The 15458-nt window shown below is 36.3% G+C and overlaps 1 protein-coding gene across 3 annotated transcripts in view; it reads right to left on the reverse strand.

Annotated features, from left to right (window-relative positions):
* Positions 1 to 15458, reverse strand: part of BTAF1 (B-TFIID TATA-box binding protein associated factor 1) — a 99666-nt gene that overhangs the window by 25253 nt on the left and 58955 nt on the right. For all 3 annotated transcript variants that reach the window (XM_017498206.2, XM_037727739.1, XM_017498207.2), the window contains exons 20-25: positions 11850 to 12276; positions 9179 to 9369; positions 7635 to 7788; positions 6841 to 6950; positions 5221 to 5422; positions 4013 to 4161 (exon numbers count right to left, since the gene is read on the reverse strand). In XM_017498206.2, the coding sequence (XP_017353695.1) occupies positions 4013 to 4161; positions 5221 to 5422; positions 6841 to 6950; positions 7635 to 7788; positions 9179 to 9369; positions 11850 to 12276 (1233 nt within the window). The remainder of the gene's footprint in view (positions 1 to 4012; positions 4162 to 5220; positions 5423 to 6840; positions 6951 to 7634; positions 7789 to 9178; positions 9370 to 11849; positions 12277 to 15458) is intronic.

Below are 15458 nucleotides of genomic sequence, written 5' to 3' on the forward strand. Positions count from 1 at the left end.
AAAAAAAAAAAAAAAAAAAAAACCACCTTGATAAAGCAGTAAAAGTGATCGATTTTATTAAATTTCAACCCTTTAATGCACATCTTTTTTAACATTCTGTGAGAAAAAAAATGTGAATTCTGCTGCTTATCAAAGTACAACATATTGAGGAGCTGAACTAGCCATTTAAAATATCCACAAATATGAAGTCTTTCATACTCCCAAGAATTTCCTTGACAAACTCTGTAGTGCTTACATTATATATCCATCCTGGATGTACCCAACCATATGTTTTGTTGTTGGTTAATTTTTCACATTCTTAAAGATTTATGGTTATTAAACTTGGAAACACCAGACAATAATTATTAATTTCTTTAGACAAACTGTGCCCAGGAGAAAGAAAGTGTGTTAATGTAGCCATTTTTTGATGTAACATTTTAAAAGCCCTGATAAACTATGGTTATTCTGACTTTGGTATCTGGCTGACGTTTTCTCAAAAATGAACCTGTCATTTCAAGGAAAACAACTGACATTAACTTGTTGTCACTGATAAAATTCATATTTTCAAGAGAAATGGACAGTTTCCAATAAAAACAATTTTCTGCTGTTAACAAACATGATTTAAAAAACATAATGAATTGTGTCCAATTGTGGAAGATTTACATGACTCAACAAACCAATATTTTCCAAATGACTGATGCATAATGTTACAAGTATGGGTAATAAAGGATCCATTCAAAAGTGTAAAACATACTTAACCTGGCAGGGGAGATACCATGATCACAAAAGTGTATGACAAACAAATGAATTTTAATGTAAGAGAGTATGAAACATTCATTGATAGGATTTTAGATTCTAATAACATTAAACTTTCTCTTTTGAGTTCTGGTATGCTATCAGATAAAATATTCACAATTATTTGAGACGGCTGTCAAAATATTGTTCCCTTTTCTAACTATGGTTGTGAGGCTGGACTTCCATTATATATCCCTGAGCCAAAACAGCATATTGCAACAGACTGAATGCCCAAGCAAACCTGAGAATCCTGCTATCTACCATTAAACCAGAAATACTGGCCAGGTGCGGTAGAGGATTGAGCCCAGGAGTTTCAGATCAGCCTGGACAACACAGCAAGACCCCATCTCTACAAAAAATTTAAAAAATTAGCGAGGTCTGGTGACATGGGACTGTAGTCCCAGCTTCTTGAGAGGTTAAGGCAGGAGGTTCACTTGAGTCCAGTAGGCTGAGGCTGCAGTGAGCTGTGATTGCGCTGTTGTACTCTAACCCGGGTGACAAGGGTAAAACCCTGTTTCAAGAAGAAAAAAAAAAAACCAAAAAACGAAAACCAGACATAAAAAAGACTTGCAATAGTATAAAACAATGTCACTCTTCTAACACATTGTTTTAGAAAAGTTATTTTTCATCAAAAAAGTTAATTATATTAACATGTAGGTTTATTATTTAAGTGAATTATTTAAAAATTTCCCAATTTTAGTATGTTACAGAAAGTATTATAAACAACAGCTCTTTGATGTCTTCAATTTCTAAGAGTGTAATGAGGTTCTGACACAATCTACCTGAAAAAAAGAAATCAAGAAAACAATTCTATTTAAAATAGCAACAAAATAAAATAAAAAAAATAGGAATAAATTTAAGGAGGTGAAAGATCTATACACTGAAAGCTATAGAACATTAATGAAAGAAACTGCTTGAGACACAAATAAATTGACATAAATATGGAAAATAAATATGGAAATATGGAAAATAAATGTTCATGGACTGGAAGAACTGATATTGTTAAAATGTTCATACTAACCATATAATGCAATCCCTAAATCGCATTGAGGATCGCTAATCCCCAAAAGTCCAGTCAAATTTTTTAGACTTAGAAAAAGCAATCCTGCTGGGCGCGGTGGCTCACGCCTGTAATCCCAGCACTTTGGGAGGCCGAGGTGGGTGGATCACGAGGTCAAGAGATCGAGACCATCCTGGTCAACATGGTGAAACCCCGTCTCTACTAAAAATACAAAAAATCAGCTGGGCATGGTGGCACGTGCCTGTAATCCCAGCTACTCGGGAGGCTGAGGCAGGAGAATTGCCTGAACCCAGGAGGCGGAGGTTGCAGTGAGCCGAGATCGTGCCATTGCACTCCAGCCTGGGTAACAAGAGCGAAACTCTGTCTCAAAAAAAAAAAAGAAAAAGCAATCCTAAAACTCATATGGTTCTCTATTATCCCTTTGAATATGCTTTCTGTAAAAACAAACAAAAAAAACTCATGTGGAACCACAAAAATCCCAAATAGCCAAAGCAATCTTGAGCAAAAGGAACAAAGTTGGAGGGATCACACTACCTGATTTCAAAATATATTACAAAGCTATAGTAATCAAAATAGTATGATCCTGGCATAAAAACAAACCAAACTGTTTTTCAAAGAGGCTATCCCATTTACAACTCACTATTTTGCTGGTAGGAATGTCAAATGATACAGTTACTTTGGAAAACAATTTGGCAGTTTTATAAAAAAATTAAACTTCAACACATTAAACTTACCGTATGAATCAGTATTTCATTCTTAAGTATTTACTCAAAAGAAATAACACACATCCACACAAAGACTTATAAATGCAAATGCATAGTAGCATTATTCATAGTAACTTTTTTTTTTGAGAGAGTCTCACTTTGTCACCCAGGCTGGAGTAGTAGTGGCATGATCTTGGCTCACTACAACCTCTGCCTCCCAGGTTCAAGTGATTCTCCTGCCTCAGCCTCCTGAATAGCTGGGATTATAGGCATATACCACCACACCTGGCAAATTTTTGCATTTTTAGTAGAGATGGGGTTTCATCATTTTGTATTTTTATTTGGTCAGGCTGGTTGGCTGGTCTTGAACTCCTGGCCTCAAGTGATCCACCCGCCGTGGCCTCCCAAAGTGCTGGGATTACAGGCATGAGCCACCTTACCTAGCCCATAATAACTATTAGTAAAAGCTGGTAACAATCCAAACATACATCAACTGGTGACAGGATAAACAAACTGTGGTATGTCCATACAATGGTATACTATTCAGCAATAAAAAGGAAGTACTTATACATGTTACAACATGGATGACATGCCATACCTACTATTTCCTGAATTATGTAAACCACATCAAAATATGATTAAACAACTTGGAGGTGGGATCCTGGTTCTTCTTGTGTTTCAAGCCACTTCAGTTTCCTGCACTGGACACACATTATTCGTGTCCCTGTGAATGTACTCCAAAATGCTCCTATGTGATCTTTCTAGTCTTCTTTTTCATACTCTCACTGAAACCTCATTTGCTTTTTACAGTCTTATTTACCATCTCTCAAATTTATCTTTTGCCTAAACTTTAGCCCAGAGTCTACACCTAGATGTTACCAGAAAAATTATATTCCTAGAAACAGAATTACAAACAGAAATATGAACAATTCTATTCCTAGAAAAGCATCAGTAAATTTTTTTAGGAATCACAGTGTCGGATTTCTTGTTTTACTTAAATTAAAACTCCATGTGTTTTTTTAAAAAGTACCTATTAAAAGCCTAAAATTTTTAATTATTTTAATATAAATATTTTTGAAATAATGCCTTCATTTTAGCCTGACATATTCTTTAAAAAGTGTTACCTTTTTTTTTGGGGGGGTGGGGGGAGACAGAGTCTTGCTGTCACCCAGGCTAGAGTGCAGTGGTGCCATCTAAGCTGACTGCAACCTCTGCCTCCAGGTTCAAACAATTCTTGTGCCTCAGCCTGCTGAGTAGCTGAGACTACAGGCACACACCACCATATTCAACTAATTATTATTTTTTAAATATATTTTTTAGTAGAGACAGGGTTTCACCCATGTTGGCCGGGCTAGTCTCAAACTCCAGACCTGTGGTGATCCACCCACCTCAGTCCCCTGAAGTCTGGGATTCCAGGTGTGAGCCACTGTACCCGGCCCTAAAAAAGGTTACAATTATTACGGATAAAGTTATAGACAACATTATGTCTATAAAGCAAGTATCTTTGACTTACCTCAAGTGGCATGAGTCTAATGAGCGTTGCAAAGCACTGCGTGGCCATGAATCTCACGCTGTCTGTCTGATCACTCATTCTTCCCAATACAGGAACAACTAAAAGGACGATGTATGGAACAATACCAACATCCAGTTGTTCCATTACACCTGAGTAAGTGATTAAGGAAATTCTGAAATAGTTCCGAGACAGACGTTTTCACAAACAAACTGATACCAAGATTGTAACTTTTTAAAAGGCTCATGATTTTCTCAACTGTATTATAAGGGAAGAGACTGACCCTCCAGGCCTATGATCCAATTGTAACAGTATTTGCCCATTTTGTGGCTCCTTGGAAAATATTATGTAACTTTCTCATGATTAGGAATACAAAATTATGTTTTTCTTCTGAGGAAAGCTGGAGGAAGCTTTACTAACAAGATTTTTTTCATCAAGAAATTGCTACAAGCTTCCAGAATTCCAATGTCAAAATAAAACAAGTCACATTGTAAATAAAGGAGTCCAACTCAGTGTCACTCAAAGATTAATTCCAAATTTCCCACCAGGATCTTGACAATCACCAGCTGGATATAGTGAGCCTAGTAAGCGCAGTTCTCCTGTAATCTTCAGTATTTTTGAACCAGAGTTTCTACTGATTTGATCTTCATCCATCTTTTGTGCTCTGTGAAATATCTTTCAGATACTTTGAGTTAAAGAATGTTAGCTGCTGCCGTATCCTTAGCAAAGGGCATGCCTGTATATTTCTAATTATCTAGTATATTTTGGTTATTTTCAACCCAAGTAATGAACATACTTTAAAAACATAATATGTTTATAACATAGGGACTACCTATATACCTGATTAATAAAACACTGATTATAAATAAGTAAATCATTTACAAGATATATAGTTCATAAAGTACATAAAACTATTTTGCCTATTAAAAATCTATTTTAAAATTAATAGTAATTCTCTGGTTTCCATGTGAAAATTGTTATCATAAAAGGTAAATCAATTTGTAACATTTGTAATAAAATATAAAAATATTTCAATCAAGTTGAACGATGAAGAATAAATATATATATATTTCAAAATAAGATGTAAAAAAGTTATTTTTTGTAACATGGCAGGTTATTTATATACATATTTGAATACATCAATTTTATTTTAATTATCCTTAAGTAAATGAATATTATTCCTGAACAGTTTGTCAAATAAAAAAGGATACAGGCAAGTGCTTCAATTGCACCCTCTTGTTTGACACTGTCATTAATTGCTCCCAGCCACGGAAGAACCTTCTCCAAAAAAATATTCATTGTTTCCATGGTAGCTATTTTGCTCATGACACCTACACAACGAGCAGCCATGTGCCTCACTGCAGTACTGGGGTACTGAAGGCACATATAAAGATGTGGCAAATGCTGTACCAACTAAAAACAAAAAGTTAAAGGCAATCAGAATTCTCATCAGGAAATACTGTTTAATATGTAACTATGACAGCCCATGCTCAGGAAAGTTCTCAATATCCTAAGTGACTAAAAATATCTCCAAATACTTCAAAACATTACTGTCAAAACATTCTCAATAGAAAACTAATCCAAATCCAAACTAATGTATTACAAATCTTTCAAAAAGAAGGAAAAAAAAATGGTACAGAACCTCTCCTCTGCTTATATCCTCTGAGGCATACAAGAACACTTAATTCTTTCCAAAATTAACAGGAAACAAACCAAAAGGTACTTGGTAAGATTCTCCTACTGAGGCTGGGAAAATACCACCACACATCACCAGCCCCTACCAAATTTGGCAGCACTAATTTAGGTTAAGGTTACATAATTTTTATCCAGTGGCTTAAGTGTTACTGATTTATTCTAGCATCACACTTTGGTAGGTATCTTCCTCTGTAGCTTCCTGGCTTATGATAGGTGTTATAATCACAACAGCATTACAACAGCACTTTATTAAATGTCTGCTACATGGAACACCAGGATTAATGCTGATGAGAGCCAGGTATCTGTTAAACAGTTTGATGAGCCTTACAGTTCAGCTGAATGCATGTTGTTAATTATGGAGAGTAAGAGCATACAAATGGACTCAACTTTTCTTTACTAATAGTAAATCAGCAAAACTTTAACAAGTAAAAGAACATACTTCATTACTATGTAAAAAAAAAAAAAAAAAATCCATTCCTCTTCACCCTCTCCTAGATTCTCCCTTTTATGCTAGATATCGATAAAGAACTGGGGCTAATACCCTTCAAAATGGTGTAAATGCAGAGAGCTTCCTATTGCACACATATGAAAAGAAAAATATTCTCTTATGAAAAAAACAGATAATTCTCTATTTATTCCTCCCTCTGTCCCAATTCTTTTGTAGGACACATTTCAATAGTTAAAAAAATAAATCACAAACCAGTGTTCTATCTTTGCCACTGACCAGTGTCACCTTAGGCAGGTGACTCCTTTCATCTTTATACTTAACTAGGAAACAGGTTTCATTATGTGTGCTTTTCCTTTCTTGGAGGTATATTATTAAGATGATCTCGATAAACAGGTTGCAGTTTTCTTTCCTATTTATACCTGGCTCCTGTGTCATCAGAGTCCTTTCCTCAATGCCCCTACATTCTAAACTTCCAGGTTGGGTTTTCTATCAAATTCAAGCAGCCAGGTCTACATCAAAGCCCACAAGAGTTGCACTGTTAGTAAAGGAGGAATATACTCATACCACAGCAAAGAAAAATGCAATTACTGAGGATGACATCAAAGCTGTACCTTCCAAACCTTAAGACTTGTTAAATAAGACCACATGTTTTATTTGAAGAAATATTACACTTGCATTAGTTAGTTACCAAGGGATGTAGCTCAGAATCCATTGAAGCTGCTGCTGTTTCAAAAACTTGCAGAGAATTCACCAGTTCTTGAGCAGGGCCATCTCCCTTTTCCAGAAGGGATTTTCCATCTGTTAAAATATATTGTCTGCATTATCTGGCAAATAATTTTTCAAAATCTAGAGCCCACAAAAACTTTTAGCACTTTCTCAGCTAGCACAGGAAAGTCAGTTTTGCTTTTTAGTGTTAAAATTAAGTGCCACAACCTTAATTTAAATGCTGGGGTACCACATGCAAAGCAACCCAAGAACTTAAACATAATGATCCATTTCAAACATCTCTTAAAAAAAATTTTTTTTTGAGACAGAGTCTTGCTCCATCATCCAGGCTGCAGTGCAGTGGCATAATCTCAGCTCACTGCAACCTCCACCTCCAGGGTTCAAGCAATTCTCCTGCCTCAACCTCCAAAACAGGTGGGACTACAGGTGTGTGCCACCATGCCCGGCTAATTTTTCTATCTTACTACATTGACCAGGCTGGTCTTAAACGCCTGACCTCATGTGATCTGCCCACCTGGGCCTCCTAAAGTGCTGAGATTACAGGTGTGAGCCACCGTGCTCAGCCCAAATCTCTCTTTTTTTAAATAAGGAGTGTGTTTGTGTTTTTATTTTAAACCAAGTTTCCATTTTAAAACTAACCAGCTGATCTGGAATAACTAGGTAGAGGCACAGAGGCATTTTTATTTTATAAGGATATATTTAATTAATATACATTAAAATTTGTTAAAAACTGGACTCATAAAAATATGTGTATACCAAAATTGTTTATGTCGATTGTATTCCTCAATGGGCCAACCATAGCATCCCAGAGATGTGGCAACTTCACTGCCATTTCACCACCAAAATGCTTTACTATAGTTGTCAAAGCAAATTCAGCTCCTCTCCGTTGTACCAGGTAAGGCTTCTGGGCCTTAAAATTAAATGTCAGATAAAAGTAGAATTTCAGAAAAAATTATAATGCATTTAAAATTTTATCAAGAGAATTTAAAAGTAACCATTAAAGAACTCACAATGTTACCATTAACCAAGTAAGCAATTACTAGACACGTTTATCAAAATTATAAACATTTCCCAATAATTAAATTTACAGGGGCCTACAACATCTAATTAGATTTTTGTGCCCAAAGTAAAACACTTTTTTGGGATTGAGGATAAGGAATAGAAGGATATGTGCTGTTTCTAGAGATAGTCCTAAATGACATTTTTTTCTCCCTTCTTCTCTCTGCCCCAAAGAAACTTATCAGTTAGGGAGAAGATAGAGGAAATGATCTGTCCTTATTTACATTCACTTAAGGGTTAGAACAAGATTAAGCTAGCCCCAAGATTAGTAATTCTTATTCAGAAGTAATTAACAGTCCATAAATCTGTTCCCCCCCCCAAAAGATATTAATATATACTTTTAAAATTACATTTAACTGGAAGAATAACTATGCAAACTCTAGAGATAAATATCAAAATCAAAATTTTTATTAAATTATAGGGAAATATTATCAGTGGAAAAAACTTCACAGAATGTTTTAAGAGAAATATTGATAATAAGCTGTTGATTTTAAAAAGAAACTTAAAAGAGGCCTGTATTTTACCGACACGTCTTTAGTATTGATGGCTTACTGCTGAAACCAGGTAAATTCCTGTCTTGCAATCCAAAGAACTAACTAAAGCATTCATTCCATTGCTAATAATGTGACTGTGAGATTTTCAAAACAAAACACTTTTTAAAAAACCATTGGTTATTAGGACTGTACTATATAACAGGTAGACCAATGGGAGATCATAGAAACCCTGAATAAACTCTCACAAATATAAACAGAGGTGCCATTATAAATCAAGGAGGAAAGGAATTAATAGTAGGATAGCTGGCTGTTCATATGGAAAATAAATTTAGAACCCTACCTCACACTACACATGTAATATATTTCAAATTGAATAAAAAAGTCAGGTGGGTGGCAATTTTATTACATTTGTGCATTGAAAGGACAGAGAAGAGTTAGCTTTCACTATTATTTAACACCTTCTCTACAGTCACTGCTATAGGACTGAATTAGTTTATATTTATAAATAATGTATGTACCCTCTATCATAAGGCTGTCTTGCCTAGGAAAATAAAGTTGGTAAAAATTACAAGAGACATGAGAAATCTGAGGTTTGCTGTTTTTCTGGATCATATTGTTGGAGTACTCCAAAAGTTAATCTCAGTACTTTCACTTAAAAGCTTGTGGAAGCTAATACAACTTAGTTCTCAATTTGTAAGTCAGATATTTGTTTAAAAATCAAAGCATTCAAAGAAAAAAACTATTTACCTCATCAAGTTCAACAAGAATATTTCCACTACTTCCCGCAGGAAGATCTGCTATTTGAGCTTTTACTGCTTTGGGAGTAGGACCTCGTCTACTTGTGATAGCAAAAGCAGCTTTCTGGTGCCTATAGAGTGTAATTATACCTCTGTGCTTGGTGACAGTATGGTGCATTCCATCTTTTTCTGAGGTGGATCCTAATAAGGAAAAAAGTTAAATAACCTTTTAATCATGATATAGGTGATACCAAATATTTTCGGCTCCATAAAAGATATAATGTATTTTTAAACTATGTCTTTTGGGCCTCAACTTTCACAGGCCAATATTTTCTTTAGATAATGAAATGGCAACAAAAAAGTCTATTTCCATAGGATTTATACCTAATACAATCCAGGCTGTACAGTCATCTGAACAGTGAGAAACAGCACATAAAAAAATTATTGTGATTTCAGTTAAAGCATATATAATTTTTTTTTTTGAAGACAGCGTCTCTGTCACCCAGGCTGGAGTGCAGTGGCATGGTTTCAGCACACTGCAACCTCCACCTCCCGGGCTCAAGTGATCCAATCTTCCCACCTCAGCCTCTTGAGGAGCTAGGACTACAGACGCACACTACCACACCCAGCTAATTTTTATATTTTTTGTAGAGATGCAGTTTCACCATGTTGTTCAGGCTGGTCTCGAACTTCTGAGCTCATTCCATCTGTCCACCTCAGCCTCACAAACTATTGAGATTACAGGCGTACACAGACTATTATTTTTCTCTTTTTTGAGATGTTGCCTAGGCTGGAGTGCAGTGGCACAATCTCGGCTCACTACAACCTCCACCTCCCAGGTTAAAGTGATTCTCGTGCCTCAGCCTCCTGAGTAGCAGAGATGACAGGTGCACGCCACCAAGTCCAGATAATTTTTATATGTTTTTTTTTTCAGTAGAGAATGGGTTTCAGGCCGGGCGCGGTGGCTCAAGCCTGTAATCCCAGCACTTTGGGAGGCCGAGGCAGGTGGATCACGAGGTCAAGAGATCGAGACCATCCTGGTCAATATGGTGAAACCCCGTCTCTACTAAAAATACAAAAAATTAGCTGGGCATGGTGGTGTGTGCCTGTAATCCCAGCTACTCAGGAGGCTGAGGCAGGAGAATTGCCTGAACCCAGGAGGCGGAGGTTGCGGTGAGCCGAGATCGCGCCATTGCACTCCAGCCTGGGTAACATGAGTGAAACTCCATCTCAAAAAAATAAAAAAAAAAGAGAAGGGGTTTCACCATGTTGGCCAGGCTGGTCTCGATCTCCTTATCTCAAGTGATCTGCCCACCTTGACCTCTTAAGTGCTGGGATTACAGCCATGAGCCACCACACCCAGCCAGTAGCCTATAATTTTTGTTTGTTTTTTTGAGACAGAGTTTCCCTCTTATTGCCCAGACTGGAGTGCAATGGTGCAATCTCAGCTCACCACAACCTCTGCTTCCTGGGTTCAAGCGATTCCCCTGCCTCAGCCTCCTGAGTACCTGGGATTACAGGCATGCACCATGACACCCAGCTAATTTTGTATTTTTAGTAGATACGGGGTTTCTTTGTGTTGGTCAGGCTGGTCTCAAACTCTTGACTTCAGGCGATCCACCTGCCTTGGCCTCCCAAAGTGCTGGAATTACAGGCATAAGCCACCGTGCCCAGCCTGGCCTATTAATTTTAAAAAACTTACTGTGCCTAAGCATAATGAGAAACATATTTTTAAAAATATCTCAAACAAGTTCTAAAAGAAAGATCCAGAGTCACCATGAATTCAAAAAAAAAAAACAATGGCCACTGCAAAATAATACTGTCTTACATAGCAATGGGGCAAACTACAGACACACACTTGGCGAATTTTCTATTTTTAGTAGAAATGAGGGTTGAGAGGGGTGAGGTGGAAGAATGGCCCCACTGCATTTTAAGATGTTAATATTCAAAATGGCCACCTTTCTTCTTCTAGTCCATTTACGTATTTTTAAAGATCTATACTGTGCCAAAGTTGTAAGTCTATTACATTTCAAATAATTTGTTTTTCCAAAATCTTGTTAACCACACATACAAAAATCATATAGGACTGAGTTGTGTAAGAAAACATTGGTCTTTGAGACCAGATGGAAGTTCTCATTTTCCATATAAATTCTCCAGTTGAAAGCAAAAAAGTTGGTTAAGTATTATTTACTAAAAGTACTAAAAGAAATAGAGTTCACTAATCTCATAAAACATGCACTAAATTAGGGAAACCAGAGATTTTATAATAACTTTTTCCAGTCAATAGGGTTGCTCCTTTGGTTAAGGGGCGGGGAAAAAAAAAAGCTTTCATTAAATAACATGTGATACAATTAACTTTTCTAGCTTGTTACAGTAAACCATATAATTATGGTTTTGAAGGCAAAGGTAAGGGTGAATACCTGTCTCTCAGATTTCAGTCAGCTTATAATCAGCTGTAAGATCTTCTATGAATGGCTTATTTGAACTTAGAGGGTTGTGACTGATAAGAAGTATGTGCAAATTCATGTAACAAAGAGTTTTGTTATAATCAAGCCTTTTCTCTCAGAATGGGAAAAAAACTCTAACATGAACTTGATTTGTGCTTAAATTATACCCATAAGTAAACAAAAACAAATTTAAATGGTTATTTCTCTACCCCAAATAAAAGTTTATGTATATACCTTTAGAATTTTCCTGGCCACTTTGTGTTGGTACTGGACATGTGACACAAGGAGTTAGATATGGGTCCACACAAAGTGAGCTACAAAGGTTTTTAATAATTTTTGAATTGGGACAGGGCGTCCTTCTTGTGCACTGCTGAAGTAGTTTAGCTATGCACTGAGCTGCATAGTTTTGCACTAGTGTATTCTCTTCTTTTTTAATTGTCTCCATTAATGGTTTTATGATAGGATTTAATTTCTCCGGAAGCTGCTGCAAGCTCACAACTGCACATGCAGCAAAAGTATGCACTCTCAACTGCAACACTTGCCACTCCTGGTTGGTCTCTGTAACTGTCATTTGGACCTGCTGTCGTTTACTATCTAACTGCTGAAACACTTGAGGATTTAAATCGAAAGATGATGTGGCTTCATTAAAAACAGTAGTGACCTATTAAAAAAAAAAAGAAATTAAAAATCATTAATCATTATCAACCCCAAATAGACTGTAAGATCCTAAAGGGTAGACAGTAAGCTTTCTGTTTCAATTTTGATTTCCACAATATGTAATATTGTTTTAGTACTACATACGCTAATGTCTAAAACTTCCCAACTAAACTTTATTTTAATCTGAATAAAATTTAACATTAGCATTATATTCTTTAAGAAAGACATTCTCTTGAGAAGAATAAAATTGCCTAACTTATAAATACATCTAATGACTTTTAGGAAAATCACATTTAATACCCAAAGAGTACTTTGGTGAAACGAGAAAGCTATAAGCAAATATCAACTAACTGTTCATTAAGGAATACAGAAACTCACAAACTTCTTTTTGGAAAAAGTATTCTTTTCAACTCTAAAACTCATAAAAATTTGGGGTGGCTGTTTACTAAGTGGCTCAGTGTTGCTGACTGAAACATTCTCATTTTTTCTTTAACCTCCCTTCTGGTGGAAATGCCCAGGTGATGGAAGAAGAAAAAGAAACAAAACAAAACTGAACCAAATGGTGCAGTTATCATTCATTTAATTACCAAAAACTAAGGCTACAGGACTGTTGTACCAGACTACTTTACCAGCCCCATTAAAAGACTGTTCAGTCCATCTTTTTAAACAACTTTATTCAGATATAATTTGCATATCATAAAAATTACCCATTTGAAATGTTGGGTTACAATGCTAAAAGTTAAAAAACACTGTCCTAAATCCACTATGCTTATGTTACTTTTCAATGACTGTATACAACTGAGGAAAAGTCTCCCAGTTACCCCCCAAATTAATTCAATCATTCAACCAATATTTATTAAGTAATATTAAAAGATAAATACGACATAATGTCTTCATATGCTCAAAAAATGCAGATATTAATGTGGGAGAGAGAAATATAAATAAAAATTAAGAAAACGTAACATGTAACTGAGGTAAGTGCAAGTAGCTGTGGGAATACAAAATATTGCTTAATCTTTTCTTAGAAGAAGAGATTAGTGGAGACTTGCCAGAGGAAAGTGACACTTATACTTGGGTTTTTAAAGAGTAGGCCAATCAGGGATTATAGTGACATCTTGGCAAACAGACAAAGTGAGGTAGGGAGTGGAAAACAGGGCACTGTCCATGGAACTAAAAAGTTTATCATAGCTTAAGCACAACATGAAGAAGAGGAGTATCAAGAGATGAACTCTGGAAGAGCACAGAAGGTTAGGGGTGGGGAATTCCTAGTAAGGGAAACAAACTCAGGCACAGAAGTAAGGATGAGGAGAAGTGAATGAGTGTAGTGTACTTCTGCAAGAAGAAAGCTAACTGGGTGTGAATGGAGAAAGTCTGAGAAATAATGAAGAGATAAGAGATGGAGAATTTAGAAGGTGATGAAAAGAAGAAAGATAAAAATGAAAAAGCAAGGAAAAAGAAAATAATGTTCTTAAGCAGGGGAGGGATGTTCAGGTTGGCACAAAAAGACCACTGCTAGTCTAGCACAGCATGCAGGATGAAATGGACCAGAGGCTGCCTGGAGCCCTTGAGATGAGTCAGGACCTGGATATAAAGTACTAAGATCTGACTGGGCTCTGATAATTGAAACAGAGAAAAGATTAAACACATGAGACTTTCTGAAAGAAAATGCTGACAAAATTTGTGACGGGAATAAAAAGAATGTCTTTGTTTTTGTTTTTGTTTTTGTTTTTTTTTTTTTTAAAGCCAGTTTTGGTTGTGCTCAGTGTGAAGTGACAGTGAGATATTTAAGTAAAAATGACTAAAAGAATGTGAGAAAGACTGGGAGTAGATGGCACACAGTACATGGGTAGGAACTAAATCATGAGAATGGTGAAAGAGACAAAGATAGAGCCCAGGGAAATGCCCATAGCTGGCAGGTAACAGGAAAATAGGGATTCAATTAAAGATAGAAAAGGCAGTGGCTCCTAGCCAAGGCACCTGGAAGGAATGGAGGAAGGCAAGAATCTTCTAGAGATTCTGATATTTATGCTGGTCTTCTAGCCCCAGTCAAAACAACTGAACGAATAAAACTAACGAAGCAGAACAGTAGTTTCATTGGAGAGTAAAGAATCTGAATAAGAAAATCTTAAAGATTGGGCCATTTTCTTAAGAAAGAAAAGTTCCCAGAAACAGTAGTAGGAGAACCCAGACTATAAATAAAATTTGAGATTTAATTTCAGACAGGCAAAAGAGTAGAGAGGGGAAAAAAGGAAAACTTACAGAATAACAACAATCAGGAAAATAACTTTATAAAAGAAGAGAACCTGGGGGAAAAAGCAGCAATTTTAGCTTTCTCTCACAAGTAAGAACGAAAAATTTCAACTATATTATTTTTCAACTAGAAAGGGGGATAAGATATGAAAATTACTATTTTCATACGGACCAACACAAACGAAGTTGCTCAATTTCTGATCCTATAACTCAAAAAAAGAAGAACTCATTTACACTATGTAACATCATGGACTTACTAAGTACAAAGCTGCTGTAATGAAGCATGGATGCTGGCATAAGGCAAGACAAATAGTTCAAACAAATGGAGCCCATAAACAGAGCCATACTTATACTTCAGTTGGTTTTTGACAAAGGAGCCAAAACAATCCAACAGGGAAATGAATAAATAATGCTGGAAAAATTAGAAATCTACAAGAGAAAACAAACCTGAACCTCTACTCCATACTATACACAAACATTAAACATAAAAACTAAATGACAATCATACACTAAAGTAATTTAAAAAAAAAAAAACTAAATGACAAAACTTTAAAAGAAAACGTATGTGAATACCTTTGCCGCTTGGAGATTAAAAAGAAAAAAAGATTACTTAAGTCACAGAATATAATAGCCTTGAAAGAAAACAACTGATGGCTGGGCGCAACGGCTCACGCCTGTAATCCCAGCACTTTGGGAAGCTGAGGCGGGCGAATCACCTAAGGTCGGGAGTTCCAGACCAGCCTGATCAACATGGAGAAACCCTGTCACTACTGAAAATTAAAAAAACTAGCCGGGCGTGGTGGCACATGCCTGTGATCCCAGCTACTCAGGAGGCCGAGGCAGGAGAATCACTTACACCCTGAAAGTGGAGGTTGCAGTGACCCGAGATCACACCACTGCACTCCAGCCTGGGCAACAACAGCAAGACTCTGTCTC

The sequence above is a fragment of the Cebus imitator genome, unplaced genomic scaffold (assembly GCF_001604975.1).
Source record: "Cebus imitator isolate Cc_AM_T3 unplaced genomic scaffold, Cebus_imitator-1.0 Scaffold238, whole genome shotgun sequence".
In the NCBI taxonomy this organism is placed as follows: Eukaryota; Metazoa; Chordata; class Mammalia; order Primates; family Cebidae; genus Cebus; species Cebus imitator.